Genomic DNA, 19880 nt, shown 5'->3' on the forward strand with positions numbered 1-19880 from the left:
TCGAAACTGCTAGTGTTAGGCTGCGTAGGTTTTCAAAATTAATAAACGTTTCTAAGACTCAACAAGCACAACAAATGAATAGCCTAAAGATTGATAAACTGGCTTTTTATTCAATCGCTGTTTTTACAAAGACCACCCCAATCACTTAAACCGCTGTTTTTATTCAACCGCTATTTTTACACGTCAGATCTAGCCATAACGTCTGGGCCGGGTTTAGGGTGTTACACTTGAAACAACCCATTGCATTCCCTCGGCAGTCACCAAAATGATGCCTACCACATTGCGAGCAGTCTGGCCTATTTGGCCAAGTGCTACCAACACTTGCGACCGAAGTGGTCGGGGCTTTCGATGTTGTGTTCTGCCGGTTCTTGTACCTATTCGAATACCCCACCGAAGCATTCGACTGGGTAGTAAACTCCCTCAATCTTTTAGATGAGGGCTGATGTGATTTTCCCATATTTCTTTTCCTTAAATCCCGCGACTCAAAAGTCGTTTTCCTCCTTTCTTTAATTAGCTCTTCGGCCTTACAGGCTCTTTCAACAAGTGCTACAAATTCCGGCAGCTCTAAAATGCCAACAAACACTCAGATATCTTCATTGGGACAATCATCAAACCTCTTACACATGGTGGCTTCCGTAGATATGCACACCCGCGCATACTTTCTAAGCCTCACAAACTCACGTTCATATTCTGCCACTGACATTTGGCCTTGCTTTAGCTCTAGGAATTCCTTTCTCTTTTGGTCTATAAATCTTTGGCTAATATACTTTTTCCGGAATTCCTCCTGTAAGAATTCCCACATGATCCTCTCTCTCGGCACGATGGACACGAGAGTGTTCCACCACTGATAAGTCGAGTCCCGTAGAAGTGACATTGCTCATTTCACACATTCTTCGGGTGTGTATGCTAGCTCATCAAATACCTTAAGGGTATTTTCTAGCCACATTTTTGCTCTCTCCGGGTCATCATCTATGCTAGCTCGGAATTCCTTGGCCCTTGTTTCCGAATCTTGTCTATCGAAGGCTTATCTCTTCTAAACATGTTTGCACCTTGCGGAGCTATTGTGGCATACTGAGGAATCGAAAGAGGTGGGGGAGGTGGAGTGTTCGGATTCACATGAACAAACGCCGTGTACCAAGCATCCATTATTCAGAGATAGGCTTCTCTAGCCCATCCATATTGGCCCATAGTCACGGGCTCACTCTCAACTGGCGCTGTCCCTTCAGCGGGAGCCGGCGCGTTACTTTCCACGTCATCCGCTGTGGCTTTATCAGGATCTATTTACTATATAAAAACATAATTTATAATCATCAAAAATCATCACACTATCAATATACACTTATGACATGTATAGCTAGACTCGTACTCTCGTTAGGTTAGTCCTAGAACTGACTAAACCATGGCTCTAATACCACTAAATGTAACACCCTATCCCTGTAACCCATGCCGAGGCAGGGTACAAGACATTACCTAACTTGATCTCATGCATACGACCCATCTCAAATTACCGAGACTTAGTCCAAATTTAAAACCTTTTCAATTTCTACTTTAATCTTCTTATTATTGGCCTACAAGCCTCAAATCGACTGTTGAAAACTATTCCGAACCATTCCGGGTCCTTAAACTAAATTTAGAAAATTTGCCTTTAAAATAAGGCACATGCCCATGTGGAAGGATAACACGCCCGTATGACCATTTCAACATGGTTGTGCTGATGGCCCGTGTGGCTCACACGGCCTAAGCACCCTGGGAGACGCACGTGTCCCACACCCGTGTGAAATTAATTTCTAATTTACACCTATAAGGGTTTTCACACAGTCAGAGACATGATTGTGTTAATGGCCTGTGTCCCTCACACGGCCAGGACACGCCTGTGTGCAAAAACCTGGGTATTCTATTTTTGACGTTAGCATTCCCAAAATGACACACAGCCAAGGCAAATGCCCGTGTACTAGGCCGTGTCCTCCACACGGCTGAGATACACGGCCGTGTCTCTACCCATGTGTTTATTAGCATGCATACTGACTTCAAATTTTTACGTGTAGAGGACACACAACCGGACTAAGCGTCCATGGGGCAGACCGTGTGTCACACACGGCCTAGACACACGCCCGTGTGTTTGTGGATAATATAAGGCTATTTATTAAGCCTCATTGCCACACTTACATACCTAGTTTCATACAATTGTCAACCAATACCAAAACAAACACAATTCATATAACCAATTCAGCCACATTAGATATTCATTCAACCATGGAAATGTATCTTTCATAAACTCAAAATGAATGTTAACCATCATTCAAAGCTTAATACAAAATGAGGGTTTCTAATCCAAGCCAACACATTTGGCCAATGCTCAATGACACGAAATAATAAAGTATAAGTCCTGTACATGCCATAATAAAAAATATAAATCTAGCTATACCGAATGCTTCGGTTGATAGTGTGATCGATATCTCTGACTTCCAGTGATCTTGGAGCTAAGTAGGCGACACTATAAGGAAATGGAAAGGAAAGGGGGTAAGCATAAAAGCTTAGTAAGTTGCATATAAGTAAATATACAACAACAATATATCAATAAACAACATACTCATAATACCAAGGTAGGCATAAGTATAACTTACTCATTACCGTCCATACAAATCACAAGTTATATATATATAACTCATATCTCATACGTACCAATTAGGTACCTGTACCACTCACAACACGGTTATACTTTTCTTATTAGCGTAAGAACATAACTTTCACTGTTGAACCATTCGGAATACTATCGAATATTCATTAAGCCTTAAACATAGGGTATAATGCCGATGCCATGTCCCAGACATGGTCTTACATAGACTATTGAAATCGAGGCTGACGCCATGTCCTAGACATGATCTTACACTGGCTCTCACATCTCCATGCCGATGCCATGTCCCAGACATGGTCTTACACTGACACATCTCGTAACCGATGCATGTCCCAGACATGTCTTTCACTGGTTTACATCTCGAGGCCGATGCATGTCCCAGACATGTCTTACACTAGCTCTTATCTCAATGCCAATGCCGTGTCCCAGACATGGTCTTACACTAGCGTACAAATGACCCAAATGTCATGGCACGAATATCTGATTTGTTCCTAAAGTTCACCCGAGAGTTCTATTATCTCAATTATCATGTATTTTCATTTCCACAAACAAGCAATTTATGCTATATCAATTCGAAAATATATAATAACAATGTAGTTTTATTATTTACATACAACTTACCTCAGATTACAAAACGTACACAACTAGTCGGTTTAGTCAATTTGCTTGGCTTTTCTCCGGTCTAGGTTCGGATTTGGCAATTCTTGATTTAAAATAGAAAAATTCACTCATTTAATCACTAAATAAAAGTTAAGTAATTAAAAATTCACATCTTCGATAAAATGACCATTTTACCCCTAGATTTTGGCAAAATGACCATTTTATCCTTATGCTCGAAACTCTTTTTACTCTTATAGCAACCCCAAATTCTCTTTATTTCACACATTTATCCTTTATTTTACAACTTGTGCAAAATAGTCCCTTTTTGGTGTTTTCATGGTAACACATTTTACAAAAGTTGTCTATTACACAACTAAGACTCATATTCTTCCATAAAATTTCAGAAAACACCCTAAATGCTCTCATGGAAAAACCCTAGACCTTCAACCATTTTGCAAGATAGTCCCCCCATTTGAAAGTTCATGCTTCAAGGGTCTCTAAAATGCAAAAATCATCAACAAAGGGTATGGAAATCACTTACTTGTGAGTGCTTCAAGTTGCTGAAAATTTTTAAGCTCTCAAACCCCCTTCAATGACTAATTTTTGGTGGAGAAAAGAGGTGAGTAAGGGATGATATCATCCTTCTTTATTTTATTTCTATTTTAGTCAAAATTGGTCACCTAACCCAACAAATTTTGAAAATTTTGACCACATAAGTCTTCTATGGCCGGCCACTCTATTTCTATCGGTCTCATTGCCCTTTAAAGACCCCCAATTTGGTTCTCTAACTATTTGATACCTTTAGCTATCAATTTAGGACTTTTGTATTTTATGCGATTTAGTCATTTTTCGCAATTGGGCTTACAAACGTCAAAATTAACTTACCAAATTTTTCATGCACTAATATAGACATGCTATGACTCTATTTTAATAAAAAAATTCTTTGACTTCAGATTTGTGATCCCGAGACTACTATTTCGATTAGCCCCAAAATCGCGCTGTTGCATAATGCAATCATAAGCTTAGAACAAACCTAAGCATCATTCATAATCTCAACTGATAAATTTATTTATGTTCAAATAAATATTCAATAAATAACAAATCTTTCAAATTCATTAAATAGAATATCTTACTGAAAGTTTCCATTGGAAGAAAGACTTACGGATAAGAGTACATCGTCAGTCCACCCAAAACACAATAGAAACTCACACGAGCCAATCCCCCTAGCACACCAATGCTCAGAAGAGCTAATCCAACCAACACACGAATGCTTATACGAGCTAATCCAACCTTCACACTAGTGCTCATAAGAGCTAGTCCAACCAACACACCAAACGGAGAGTATAATACAAGAGTCCGCAACAAATATTGAACCTCGATTTACTCGGGTAACATGAATGTACGTCACTCCACAATCGTCTACACTCCAATCCCCCTTAACACACCAAATCATGACTGTACTCTATCCCGCGTCCAAAAACCAAACATCAATTCAATATTATAATCTCAAATTACCATTAATTATCAACAACTAAAAACAAATATAAAAGTTGTACCATGTTAATATACTAAAAAATTCAAATTGATGTTAAATTCTAACAGTACGAACTTACCTGACTAAATTGCAGAAATGTCAAAGTATAGAGGCATTTTGGTAATTTTTCATTCTCCTCGATTTTTCCACCTGATCTTGATCTAAATTAATAATTTCATTCAATATATTAATTTAGATAGTTAAAAAAATTATTTTAAGCAAATTAGTCATTTTTGAAATTTTTACAAAATTACCCCAAAGTTGTACTTTTATTCAATTTAGTCCCTGAGCCTAAAACATGCAATTTAACTATTTTTACCCAAAATTGAGCCTAGTCGAATACTTATGGTATCCAATACAGCCCATTATTGCAATAATTTCATATCAAATCCTTGTATTTTTACTATTTCAACAATTTAGTCCCTAATCGATAAATTCATCAAAAGTCACTTAATAAAATACTTTTAAATAACAACTAATATCTCAAATTTATCATTTAACATCTAACATCACAAGGTTCATCAATGGAATCATTCAAAATCTTTAACAATTTTAAAATTGAAGGTGCGGACTAGCTAGACCTAGTTGCAACGATATCATAAACATAAAAATTATTAAAAACGGGGCTAAATCGGACTTACATGCATCATCCAAAGCATGGCCGAAGCTTGAAGGTATAACGATTTGTGAAGAAGGCATGAAAATGATGATATAACATTTTGGTTTTTTATTTAATATAATTATCAAATTACCATTTTGTCCATTTAATAATCATCAAATTTTCATGCTTTTAGTTGCCCAAAACTGTCCACTACAATTTTAAATGGTCTAATTACCATTTAAGTCCATTTTCCTTTATTCAATTAACCATTTAATCACTCAAATCAAATAGTGATTAAATTTTACATCTTTTATGATTTAGTCCTTTTTAATTTATTAACTATCGAAACGTTAAAATTTTTCAACGAAAATTTAATACCACTTTAATGACACTCCATAAATATTTATAAAAATATTTACGACTTGTTTTATAGAAACGAGGTCCCGATACCTCATTTTCTAAAACCACTTGACCTTTGGGTCTTACCACTTGAACTTAATTAATCATTCGAATAGCCTAATTTACCATATCAAAAATCTTTTAAAAACCATAATCAACTCGTAAATTTTAAATAATAATATATGCGATCTTCCTCGTAGGATTTGGTGGCCCCGAAACTTCTATTTTTGACACCACTAAAAAACGGGCTGTTACACGTCATTTAGAAATACATCCTAAAGTAAGAGGCACTGATGCAAACGATGAAGAAAGGTCTGATAATGATGTTCATTCTCACTACGATGGTGAATAATATAGTGACCCCGATCAAGATGAAGTCTCAAATGATATCGACGATGAAGGCGCAGAGGAGGGTGAAAATCTACAACCTCTTTCAGTTGGGCACTCGATTCATGGGATTATTATACGAAATGACCCTGGGGTAGACATGTTGGGTTGACCTTGATATGGCACATGCACCTAAGTTCCCAAAGTACGAAGATATATTACTTGCTCATTGGTTGATGGAATCTTCGGAAACAGAAGATTTGTTCTTAAGGAAATGATTCCCAAGTAAGTAAGACTGCTTACATTCCATCAAGCGGTACAACATGAAGGTTTTGGTGGACTACAAAGTCATCAAGTCTACACCAACATTATATGTTGGATAATGTTGGAGGTTTGGGGAGTGCCATTGGCAGATTTGAGCTGTACTGGGGTAGAGGACTCAATAGTGGTGCATTCAAAAACTTGAAAAGCCCCATAAATGCATGTCCATACGTATGATGCAAAACCATTGCAAACTAGATGCAAAAACAATCTACGACTGCATGATGCCACTGATGAATGACATGCCCACCATTCCTGTATTGATCATCATTGCTAAAATGCTAGCCCGGTTCTAGTACCAGTTGTCGTACAACAAAGCATGGTGAGCGAAATAGATGGCAATGGAGTAATTGTACGGTGATTGGGATGTGTCGTACAATGAACTTCAATGATGGATTGTAGCGATGCAGTAGTACGTGCCAGGTACAATCGTGGAGTTGTAAATGTGACCTTATTATAGCCTGGACGACCAACATCAACCGGGGAGAAGAGTTTTCCATCAGATGTTTTGGACATTCGATCCATGTATTCGGGCCTTTGCACACTGCAAGCCGCTTGTGCAAGTTGATGATTCCTAGTTATACTAGAAATATACCCATATACTCCTTATTGCGGTTGCACAAGACATGAATCAGAACATCTTACCGATTGAGTTTGCAGTCGTGGAAAAAAAGGACATAGAATCGTGGGAATTTTTCTTAACGAATTTGCAGAATGATGCTGTCAGAGAAGGGAACACTTTTATTATCTCTAACAGATTGAAAGGGTTGATTGTTGCAATTTGATGATCTGGGCTTCCGTGGAGATCCATTTACTACATCTACCACATCGCGATTAATTTTCATCGAGAGTTCAAGAATGCAGACTGACGCGAAGATTTGGTGAAATCGGGTAAATTCCTAAATCACAATATTATTTAAATATCTTGAATACATTTAGGGTATATAATGAAAACGTAACATGAATATTAATACATATGTAGGGTACGTATAATAGCACATTTTCTAGTGGTGTTGGAAACAGTGGTTTCGATGCCACAATTTTGACGTGTCAGTCCGTAAATATCAATTATTTAATATTTATGAAGTCATTAGTGTTGTTTTAATGTTTGGTTAAGAAATTTTAATGTTTAGATAGTCAATTATAAAAAGGGGCTAAATCGTAAAGTTTGCTAAAGTCAACTGCTAATGGTTAATTAAGTTAATTGAGTACAAAGCATAAAATGATGGACTTATAAGGCAATTTAACCACATTTTTGTTAGGGTGGTTTGACATTTAGTTATGTTATTAAATATATGTTTATTTTAAATAAAAATAAAGGATTAAAATATTAAAACAAAAGTTAATGTGGAGGCATCATCTTTATTCTTTTGTTTCTTCACCGAAAATTGAAAGAAGAAACTCCATTACAGGAGCTTAAAATTCAGCTACACCAAAGCTTGTGCATATCAATAACAATTAGATAACTAAGGCAAAAGGAAAAGTTGCTGAGTAGTCCCTGAACTTTCACTGCCTTTGCAGTTTATCCTTATATTGTTAGTTTCAGATTAAATTAAATGTTATATTAACTATGAGTTGAGATTGTTAAATATTTTGACATAATTGAATTGAAATAAATTGATGTGAGTTGAGAAAATAATTGATTTGACCATTGTTATTCGATATTACATTGAGTCGATGAATGCAGGATAAGATACAATTGGCATGCCAATAGGTTTTTAATGCGTGCAATACGGGTTTGATTGTGCTGAGATAATGATTATTGACTCGTTACTGTTCACTGAATATGCCAAAGTCCAACATTTATTACAGACTATCATGTTATATTTATAGTGATTCTAGTGTGTTACTGGGGGCAAATGTAAAGCCTTCGGGCATATAACTTAGTGCCCAGGTGTGTTTCGGAGAGATGATAGCCTACAGGTGTAATGAGAAATATGCACAAGTGTACACAATCGTTTAAGTAATAAGTAAGTAAAATGAGTTATCGTCTCCACAGTGACTGTATAAGCTTAATCAATTAATTGCAAAATTATAAATTCATAATTTGATGTAAAAACTCAATAATTTGGATGGTAATGATTAAACTAAGTAAAATTAATTAGATGCAAAGATTGATTTGTATGCAATTCTAATTTAGATGCAATTTACATATATGTATGATTTAATGGCTTTAGCAACAAAAACAATCAACATTAAATGGACTAGGATAATTATATTAATCAATTCAACTTACTTTATCATGCTTAACAATGTTCGAAAATACTTCCATGACAACTCGATCTTTCATGAGTTTGGAAACCAAATTAAGTCCTTTTAGAGTCTTTTACATAGTTAAATATGCATTTTATTGATCATATTAACTAAAAGTGTCTTAGCATTTATGTAAGGTCACAGGGACATTTACGTTTGCAACAGTTTAATTACATAAACCTAAAAACTATGCAAGGTAATAGAGCTAACTAAAGATATTATGAACCTCAACTTAGTCGGGTTTAAGGATCTAAATTGAGAATTGCACTTTTCAATTATGTGTCTACTAGTCATCGTCTGGTTAGGATCACTCAGCTAATTTGAATGCATCCAATCACGTATGAATAAAATGCATTATTATATTAATTGAAAACATGATTGACTGATACCTAAACATGTTAAACATGAATAAAATAGATCTTATTGAATTAACATAACCATCCTAGCAAATAGGATTTAAAGTATCATCGTTGATGTTAAAAACAATAAACTCAAAGCAAACATGATTAAAATAAATAACAAGAGGAAAGAGTAAACTCTATTCAATTCAGTAGCCTTTCGGATCTATTTTGACTGATTTAGTTTAGTACCCTTTCAGATCTATTCTGACTTATGTGCTCCTTTGTTATGCTCGATACTTCTTTTGCCAAGGAGTTCCTAAGGTGGCTGACCAAAGAATGCTTTTGACACAACTTTTGTGGCTAAAGATGGAAAGGAGATAGACGGCAATGCAAAGGAAGGAAAAGGGAAATAAAATATGGAGAAAATGCTAATGAGAGAAGACAAATGAGTTGTAAGGGATGATAGATTAAAGGATTGGTGCATGGTATTTATAGGTGAAGGTAAGGGGTAGAGATAGCTAAAAATAGCATTTGAATTCCTTCTTTTTCTACCACACATGGCCGACTATATTTCAAGGAGAAGGGAATGACTGAGTTTCCTCAATTTGAATTTAAACCAAGACTATTAATAGCCATAGGGTGGACAATTTCAACAACAAAGTAGTTGGGATGATTTTTTTATTATTTTACAACTATAAGGACCTTCAATTAAATGCCCTAAAGCTTACTTTTGGGCTGTCTTCTACTTATTCTAAAACTGGGCTTCAGTTTCCCCTTGTTGGACGATTTCTCAGTCTAACAACTTAGCAGACATATCCATCTTTTAGCACCTCTTTTGCTGTGTCAAATTATCAACCTCATGAACCAAATTTGCATGGTCTTGTTGTCCACATAAATTAATTTGTGCATGTTCATGCTTAATTCACATTAATTACATCTTTAATGGTCCTCCTACATAGTGAAAAATCACATATTAATAATTTAAGATGAAATAATATAAAATATATGCAAAAATCATGTGATTAAGCACAATTTCACATAATTTATAAATTCATGCCCCATATTACTAATTAAGTAAAATTCATTTATTTTAATAACAATTACTCAATATAAACATAATTATTAATTAAAGATGGTAAAAATACATAATAAAAAAAACCTATATAATTTCGAGTCTACAACCGGCTAGGAACTTGGTGCTCAGGTGTGTTTTTCGATTGGACAAACTCATTTGAGTATTCTGGTTGGTTAACTACATATCCGAATCTGTTATATCATTCACCAGGAAAATTTTAAATAGTTATATGATTTCTGATTGGTTAACTTGAGTTGATATTGAATGATCTAGTATTATTAAATAGACTATTTATTATGTGTATTGCTAATAAAACTCACCTGTTGATTTGTTGTGATTGATAGGATCATAGTTTATAAATTGTTATTGTGTGATATATATATTTTATGGTAAATTTATTGTTTTAACCGTTGAACTTATTAAGCTCTAGTAAAACTTGTGTTATTTCTTCTATTTCTTTGTAGATTACATTTTGTAGAAATTGGGCTATCGGATCAACTCGAAAAATTACACTATCCAGATATCTTTTGGTAATTTTTGGATGTTTACTTTTGGGTTATGACATTTAATAGGTGTGTTTGTATATGTTTGGATACTTACTTCATATGCTATATTTTAGCTTGATATAAAGTTGTTTAAGTTCGCTTGTATATGTGCTTTTGTCTTTGGTATAAATATGTTACTTGTGAACTTGATCTTGGCTATTTGGCATAAATCTCAATGAAGTATTTGAAATATAGTATATTGGTTATGAATGGATTGAATGGTAATGGTAGATTTGGCATGAGATATTATGAGTGTTTGAAAACTTTGAATGAAATCTAAATTAGTATGAAATGTGAATTTGATTTGGTTATTGAATTGTGGTGTCAATGAGGGCACATTGGTTAGGCACTTAGGCTGACTGATTTATTATATTTTAAGTCTAATTGAATGTGTTTTGAAGGCTTGTAAATATGAAATTTTGGTTTGGTTTGGTACCAAAGAAATTGGTAGGATTTTGGCTTGTTTTAGAAGCAATTTAAGGTGCACATGGCCTAGGACACAAGCTATCACATGGTTGTGTGCCAGACACGGCCTATCCACACAACTGTGTGTCTTCATGATTTTTAGGTACAGGTTGGTCCACACAGTCACAGAGAGTTACAGAGCCTGGTAAAACGGTCGTGTGACCTCACTTTGAATGCACACACGATCTAACACATGGCTATGTGATGCTATTTTAAATATACACACAGGCGGGCACATGGGCTGAGACATAGTTGTGTAACCCATATTTTGAATTGTATACAGTTTGGCCACACAGCCATTTCCTTGAGCTACATGACCTAGGCTTTGTCACACGGCCTAGCCACACGATCGTGTGACCCCTGTTTTCAAAATTTTTAGATTTTTCTAAAACTTTCTGTTTTGTTTCAAATTAGTCCCTGATTGATTCCAAACTATGTTTAGGGCTTCAAAAACTCGTTTTAAGGCTTGTAAATGTGATTATTCTATGATTGAAATATAGATTTGAATCTTGATATTTAATTTAATAAATGAATGTTATAATGATGTAAATTGTTTTGTTATATGATGTAATACTCTGTAACCTTAATCCGGTGAGGGAGACAAGTTAGGGGTGTTTCATTTAGTAGTATCATAGTACAGTTTAGTCAATTCTCGAGCTGAATGTAGTATGTTAAAGTCTAAAAATTACGTGCCATATAAACTTATGATAGTATGATATTGATTGATCCGATTTAATCCATGTTTCTCTTTTAGATTTGAAAGATGTCAGCAAAATCTAATCATGCTGGCATTGATGAAGCGAATAGTAATATTCTGACTAACGAAAAAAAAGAAAATTGTAGTTTACCTATCCCAAAAATGTTTGAAAAAAAAAGTTAAAATTTTTTTATTTGGTTTAATTGGTTAGTGGTTCATAGAAAATGTGGTGCTAAGGATTTCGGGGTTAAACGGAGGACGATCCAGCTAAAGCTGAGTATTGGCTCAAAAATATTCAGTGAGTTTTCAACAAAATGACTTGTTCTCCTAATGGTTATCTTCAATGTGTCATATCTTTACTTAAAGGTAAAGTTACAGTTGGTGGTCAACTTTAACAGCGATAATATCGAGAGATAACATCAATTGAGATTTCTTCAAAATAGAGTTTAAAAAAAAAGTATGTCAGCAAACGATACTTAGATCAGAAAATCGAGAGAATTTCTTGAACTAAAGCAGGAAAACAAATCAGTAGCTGAGTATGAAAGAGAGTTTGTACATTTTAGTAAGTATGCTTGTAAAATTGTGTCGAACAAGGAAGAAATATGCATCCGTTTTGAAGATGGATTAAATGATGAAATTAAAATGTTGATTAGTGGGACAAAAATATTGGAGTTCATTATTTTATCTGATCATGATAAAAAAGATGGAAGAAGTTTATATCCACAAGAGGCAGAAAAATAGGAAGGCTCGGGAATTTGGTAAAATAAGTTTTTAAGTCGTTTTCTACACCATCGCCAAAGAAATCAAAAGAAGATTTTAATCGTGTCACTTCACCATCTGGGTTATCAAGTAAAAACACTTCGAGGCAACATGATTTACAATCTCAGGTTTAACCTACTGATAGTATGGGAAGTGTTTGTAGCGCTTAGAGACTGATGTGTGAGCATTGTGGAAAACCACATACTGGTGAATGTAAGACTAGAACAGGTGAGTGCTACAAATGCCGTTCAATAGATCATTTTGTATGAAATTACCAGAGGTTAGTGAGAGATAATGAAAAAAGAACAAAAAGCAGTTGTTTACACCTCAAAAGAGTAGACATCCTGGTCAGAGTAGTAATACTAGAGAAAATCACAGTGGCACAAAAGATACAACTATCAGATCAGAGAGGATGCTACTACACCTGATGCTATTGCTAGTACATTATACCTCTTTGATGTTACTGTGTATGCACTGGTTGACCTTAGGTCAACTCACTCATATATTTGTACAACATTAGTAACGGATAAGAATTTACCTATTGTGTCAACTGAGTATGATGTTCGAGTTACTAATCCTTCGGGTTAGAGTGTGCTAGTTAATTTTTCAATGATTGCTTTACTGATAACCAAGTTATTATAGAAAAATGTTGAGTTTAGTTGGTCAAATAATTGCCAATAGAGTTTTGATCAGCTAAAAAATATGTTGACGAAAGCTCCTATACTGACTCAGCTCAAATCCGAAAAAGAGTATGTTGTTTATAGTGATGCCTGACTTAGTGGATTAGGTTGTGAATTAATGCAAGAAGAAAAAATAATAGCATACGCTTCTCAACAGTTAAAGCCACATGAGAGAAATTACTCGACTCATAATCTAGAACTGGCAGCGATTGTCTTTACTTAGAGATTTAGCGACATTACTTGTACGATGAGAGATGTCACGTTTATACCAATCATAAAAGTTTGAAATATTTGATGACTCAAACAGAATTGATCTTCAGGTAGTGACGATGGCTCGAATTGTTCAAAGATTATGATCTAGTTATTGACTATCATTCGAGGAAAGCTAATACAGGTTCACCCACGGTTCTTCCACACAAGCGTGTCGTACGTCTGTGTTGTTTTGGCAGGTTCAACGACGGCCATGTCGCACGGCCGTAGCACTTTATCATAGCCCGTGTTTGGGAAAATCGTTGCCTATTTTCACACAGCCTTAAGCACGCCCGTGTGCTTGGCCGTGTCTCTGTGGAAGACCTGTATTCAAGAGCTCCGTTAGTAAGTTATGTGTTGAAGACTAAATTTTAAAGAAGTTAATACAGTTAGTGCTCGGGTTGCCTCCTGAGAAGCGCTTATTTATAGTCTAAGTTCGACTTACCTCTCCGTTGAATGGTCATGGTGGTTCGAGGAGTTTATACTCCTCATTCCTGCTATCAATCTCATTAAAATAAGGTTTTAAACGAGTGTTGTTTACCTTAAAAGTGCCAAACCTGGGGTGACTTACCTCAACTTTACCGAATGGAAAAATACTAAGTACTGTAAGAGGGATTTCTTCATTCGGTCTAGCAGTGACAATGTGAGGATCTGCGGCATCTAGTAAGACTTAATCTCCAACCTTAAGTTGATTTGGAGAGGTATCGAGCTCGTTATGTCATAGTTTTGGTTTATCGTGTGTTCTCGGTTTATGTGTTCGCCATTCATCTAGCTCCTCTATTTGCAGCCTTCGTTCTTTATGAATAGGTCCTCTACCATCGCTTAAGATAGCTCATGTACTTCCTTCAAACTCATTTCCTGCAAAGTAGGTTGTACCATATTGCCAGTTTTAGTAGAATGGGTTAAACGATCACCTTCAATTTTCGATGTGTTGCCAGAATTGCGAGCTTGAAGGGTGATTGTTTCGTTCCCACATGGAGTGTGAGTTCACCTGTGCCAACATCAATGATCATTTTAGCAGTTGCTAAAAAAGGCCTTCTTAGAATTAAAGAAGTGTTACTATCCTCATTTATGTCTAGAATAATGAAGTCCACGGGAAATATAAATTTATCCATTTTAACTAGCACATCTTCAATAATACCCTTAGGAAATCTTATAGTTTTATCTGTTAATTGAATGCTCATCCTATTCTGTTTGGGTTTTCCAAGACCTAATTGTTTGAACATTTTGTACGGCATGACGTTAATACTAGCCCCTAAATCAGCTAATGCATTATTAACATCTAAACTATGAAATAAGCAAGGAATTGTAAAACTCCATGGATCTTTTAATTTGTTCGGCAGTTTATTTTGCAGAATAGCTGAGCACACTACGTTTAGCTCCACATGCGACGCCTCGTCCAACTTCCGCTTATTTTCTAAAATCTCCTTTAAAAATTTCATTGCGTTTGGCATCTGTGATAGAGCTTCAATAAACGGTAAGTTAATGTGTAATTTTTTTAAGAGTTTAAGGAATTTGCCAAATTGTTCATCTGAGCAGTCTTTCCTTGTCACGTTGGGGTATGGCACACGAGGTTTATATTCGACATTCACTGATTTGTTTTTATTATGAGCTACCTCACCTTGACCTTTGCTTACCACAGTTTCTTGCCTCGGTTCTAGTTCAGGCTCAACAACTCCTTCATCATCTTGAATATTAATTGCGTTGAGTTGTTCCCTTAGGTTGGGTTCAGTATTACTTGGCATGCTACCTTGTGGTCGTTCAAAGATTAGTTTAGAAAGCTAGCCTATCTGAGTTTCGAGCCCTTGGATTGACGCTTGTTGATTTTTAAGTGCTATTTTGGTGTTCTGAAAACGGGTTTCTAACACCGATATAAACTTTGAGAGCATCTCTTTAAGGTTAGGCTTCTTTTCCTGTTGGTAGGGTGGTTGTTGGTAGCCTGGAGGTGGTCTCTGATTTCCTTGGCCTCCCCATGAGAAATTTGGGTGGTTCCTCTAACCTGCATTGTAAGTGTTACTATATGGATTGTTTTGAGATCGAGAATTATTTCCCATGTAATTTAACTGCTCGTTATCCATGTTGTGCCCATAAGGTTGGTATTCCGAATTGCTTGATCCACCTCTACTTACTTCGTACTCCATTACTGGGTGAACCTGTGAAGAACTAAAAAAACCATCAATTTTCTTTTTCAAGAGTTCTACCTGATTAGAGAGCATGATGACCGAATCGACGTTATAAAAATCAGCTGTTTTCGTTGGTTTTGTCCTTATGACTTGCCACTGATAGTTATTCAGTGACATCTCTTCTAAAAACTCATAAGCATCTTCAGGTGTTTTATTATTGATGGTTCTGCCAGCAGCTGCGTCAACCATTTGCCGAGTCGAAGGATTCAGACCATTATGGAACGTTTGAACCTGAAGCCAAAGCTGTAACCCATGGTGAAGGAACCTTCTTAGTAAGTCCTTGTATCTCTCCCATTCATCGTAAAGAGTTTCTAAGTCCATCTACACAATCAAAGAGATATCATTACGTAATTTGACCGTTTTAGCTGGCGGGAAGTATTTTAATAGAAATTTTTCTATCATTTGTTCCCAAGTAGTGACTGACCCTCATGGTAATGACTTCAACCACTGTTTAACTTTGTTTCTCAATGAAAAAGGGAATAACCAAAGGCAAATAGCATCATCAGAAACACCATTAATTTTAAATGTATCGTATAGTTCCAAGAAGTTTGCTAAGTGAGCGTTGGGATCCTCTTCCTGCAAACCATCAAATTGAACAAATTGCTGTATCATTTGAATAGTGTTAGGTTTTAGTTCAAAAGTATTTGCAGCTACAGCAGGTCTAACTATGCTCGATTTAGTTCCTGTTAAAAAAGGTTTAGCATAATCATACATAGTGCGTGGAGCAGGATTTTGATTAACCGCAATTATAGGAGGTAGCTAATTGTCTTGGTTTTCAGCCATCTCTTCAGTTGGGGGTTGAGTATCGTCCTCTTGCTCGTTCTCTGTATATCTTAAGCTTCACCTTATTTCTCTTTGGTTTTTGCGAACTGTGCGATCGATTTCTTTGTCAAAAAGTAGTGGTCTTGACGGGTTTCTTCTAGTCATAAACTATAAAAACCTGCCAAAAGAAAGAAAAAGTAAATTAAAAAATAATAACAAAAAAATTAAATTAAATTGCAAGAAAAATAAATGGCTAAAGTAATAAAAATTGAGCGTTCCTAATATCTTAGTTCCCCAGCAACGGCGCCAAAAACTTGATCGTGTGATTTTGTGTGATAAGTTTTAATTATTTATAATTAATCATTCTTGAAACTAACTATTATCACGATGCAGGCAAGTGTACCTATCGAACAGTAGTATAGTTTTAGCAAGACCGGATTGTCGAACCCAAAGAAACTAAAAGTACTAGTCATGACTGTTTTTTTATTATCTAGCCTAAGAATAAGGGGGTTTTGTTTTAACTAACTAATTAACTAATCTAAGAATTCACAGAGAATGGAATTGGGGGATTAATTTTGGAAAACGATTGAATTAAGACAATACCTAAGGAAAAATCCACCTAGACTGTACTTGTTATTCTGGCTCCGAATCGGACGATTTATTCAATTAACTTGTTCCGTGGAGATCCCTAAGTTATGTTATTTTCCTATTCAAGACTAATAACGTCTAATCCCTAGATTGAATAATTGAGACTTTTCTCTAATTAACACCCTAGGGTTGTATTAACTCGATCTATGGATACCCTTATTAGGTTTCACCCTAATCCGGCAAAATCTTGTCACCCTATGTCTAGGCGCGCAAACAACTCCGCTTAATTATGACAAATGTACTCTTAGACAGGGTCTATTCCTCCTCTAAATAAGAGCTTATCTTGAATCAGTATCCTGGGATATCAAAACAAAATTAAGAACACATAATTAAGAACAAGTTAAATATTTATCATACAATTCAGAAAATAATAACAAGATTCATCTTAAGTTTCATTCCCCTTAGGTATTTAGGGGTTTTAGTTCATAACTAAATAAGAAAACATCTCAGAATAATAAAGAATACAAAACATAAAGAAAACCCAAAACTCCTGAAGAGGAAATTGAGGAGAGATCTTTAGTCTTGATGATGAATCCGGCTTCTGAGATGGATCAATCGGCTTCCTTAGAGTAATTTCTTACTCCCTCCCTGTGTGTTCCTTTTACTTTCCTCCTCTACGGTGTATTTATAGGCTTTAGAATGCCTAGAAACCCTCAAAATTAGCCTTTTCTAAATTGGACTCAACTTGGGCTCGGCAGAGATACGCCCGTGTGACATGCCCGTGTGAATCGTGCTTCGAATCTGCCAAATTAACACGACCATGTGGTCTGCCCGTGTGAGGAGGTCCAGGTCGTGTTGAATTCATACTTTGGCCCATTTTTCTCTTTTTTGGCCCGTTTCTCATTCCTTTCGCTCTCCTATGCTCTCTTAAGTATAAAACATGAAATTAAAGCATTAAGAGCATCGGATTCACCAATTTTAATGGGAAATCATCCATAAAATGCGTTAAACATGGGGTAAAAATATGTATAAATTATGGTTTATCAATTGTGAATGGATTGAATGGTAATGGTAGGTTTGGCATGAGATATTATAAGTATTTGAGAACTTTGAATGAAATCTAAATTGGTATGAAATGTGGATTTGATTTGGTTATTGAATTGTGGTGTCAATGAGGGCACATTGGTTAGACACTTAGGTTGAGCGATTTGGTATATTTTAAGTCTATTTGAATGTGTTTTGAAGGCTTGTAAATATGTGATTTTGGTTTGGCTTGGAACCAAAGAAATTGGTAGGATTTTGGCTTGTTTTAGAAGTAATTTAATGTGCTCATGGCCTGGGACACAAGCTGTCACATGGAAGTGTGCCAAACACGACCTATCCACATGGCCGTGTGTCTTCATGATTTTCAGGTGTAGGTTGGTCCACACGGTCACAGAGAGTTACACGGTCTAACGACACAACCGTGTGAACTCACTTTGAATATACATGTAATAGCCCGATTTAGGGTCTAGTCAGAATAGTGATATCGGGACCAAAAATCTAGAGTCGAATAAATTATTTTATTATTATTTTGGAGTCATTTCATGTTTATATTATTTTATGAAAAATTTTATGAGTTAATTTTGATGTTCATTAGCTCAATTGAGAAAAATGACTAAATCGCATAAAATGAAAAAGTCCTAAATTGATAGCTAAAAGTGTCAAATAGCTAGAGAATAAAGATTGGGTTAGCTAAAAGTGTCAAATAGCTATAGAATAAAGATTGGGGGTCTTTAAATGGCAATTAGACCCTATTGTGGTAGCTTGGCCGGCCATGAGAGATGAAAGTGTGGTAAAGTCAACATTAAGTAATGTTGATGACATAAGGTGTACTATAATGATGCCAAAAAGCCTAGCTATCATTTTCTTTTCTCCATCCTTTCTTTTGACCGAAATTTTCAAAAAAGAAATGGGGTTTTAAGAGATTGAAATTTCAGCAACTTTAAGCCTTCTCAAATAAGTGATTTTTATGGTTTTTCTCAAATATTTTTGTACTTTCGGGACCCTTGAAACATGGGCTTTCAAATGAAGGTTCTATTTTGCAAAATGATCAAGAGTGTAGGGTTTTTCCATGAAAGAGTTTGTAATGTTTGTTGAGTTTTTATGGAAGAAAATAAGTCTTGGGTGTGTTATGAAAAACTTTTGTGAAAGGTGTTACCATGAAAACACCTAAAAGGACTATATTGCATAAGTTGCAAAATAGATGTTAAGTATATGAAATAGTGGGAATTTGGAGTTGCTATAAGAGCAAAAAGGGTTCGACTAGGCTTAAGATATGAAGAAATTCGATAAAAATCGATTTTCGAGCCTAGGGGTAAAATAGTTATTTTGTCAAAGTCTAGGGGCAAGATGGTCATTTCACCAAAGATATGAATTTTCGATTGCTAAAATTTATTTAGTGTCTAAATAAGTGCATTTTGCTATTATAGATCAAGAAATACCGAATCCAAATCTGGACAAGGGGAAAGCCAAGCAAATCGACTAAATTGACTAGTCGCCATATTTTGTAATCCGAGGTAAGTTACATGTAAATAGTACAACTACATTAATAATATAAGTATTTGAATTGTATTGAAATTATTATAGCATAAATTGCTTGATTGTGGAAATGAGAAAATGTGATGAGAATAGAGATAGTAGAATTTCCGATTGAACCTTAGGAAATAAATTGGATATTCATGCCATGACGTTTGGGTCACTTGTGTGAGCTAGTGTAAGACATGTCTGAAACATGCGTCGACTACATTATGAGAGCCAGTGTAAGACTATGTCTGGGACATGCTTCGGCCTCGAGACGTAAGCCAGTGTAATACATGTCTGGGAC

At 35.5% G+C, this 19880-nt stretch overlaps 1 protein-coding gene across 1 annotated transcript; it reads right to left on the reverse strand.

The window, feature by feature from the left end:
• Nucleotides 1-106: 106 nt before the first annotated feature.
• LOC121212270 (uncharacterized) lies at nucleotides 107-874 on the reverse strand. The gene is made up of 3 exons (XM_041084716.1): nucleotides 682-874; nucleotides 226-564; nucleotides 107-117 (listed from the first exon to the last, which is right to left on the reverse strand). Exons 1-3 carry the CDS (start codon nucleotides 872-874, stop codon nucleotides 107-109), a joined length of 543 nt encoding a protein of 180 aa, XP_040940650.1.
• Nucleotides 875-19880: the final 19006 nt, after the last annotated feature.

The sequence above is a fragment of the Gossypium hirsutum genome, chromosome A13 (genome assembly GCF_007990345.1).
Source record: "Gossypium hirsutum isolate 1008001.06 chromosome A13, Gossypium_hirsutum_v2.1, whole genome shotgun sequence".
NCBI lineage: Eukaryota > Viridiplantae > Streptophyta > Magnoliopsida > Malvales > Malvaceae > Gossypium > Gossypium hirsutum.

Excerpts from the sequence above, each read along its gene's own strand:
- LOC121212270 (XM_041084716.1), bottom strand. The coding sequence starts at position 874 with ATGTCACTTCTACGGGACTCGACTTATCAGTGGTGGAACACTCTCGTG. Across the intron at positions 565-681 it reads GTCAGTGGCAGAATATGAAC|AGCTGCCGGAATTTGTAGCA; the intron begins GTGAGTTTGTGA and ends TTGGCATTTTAG.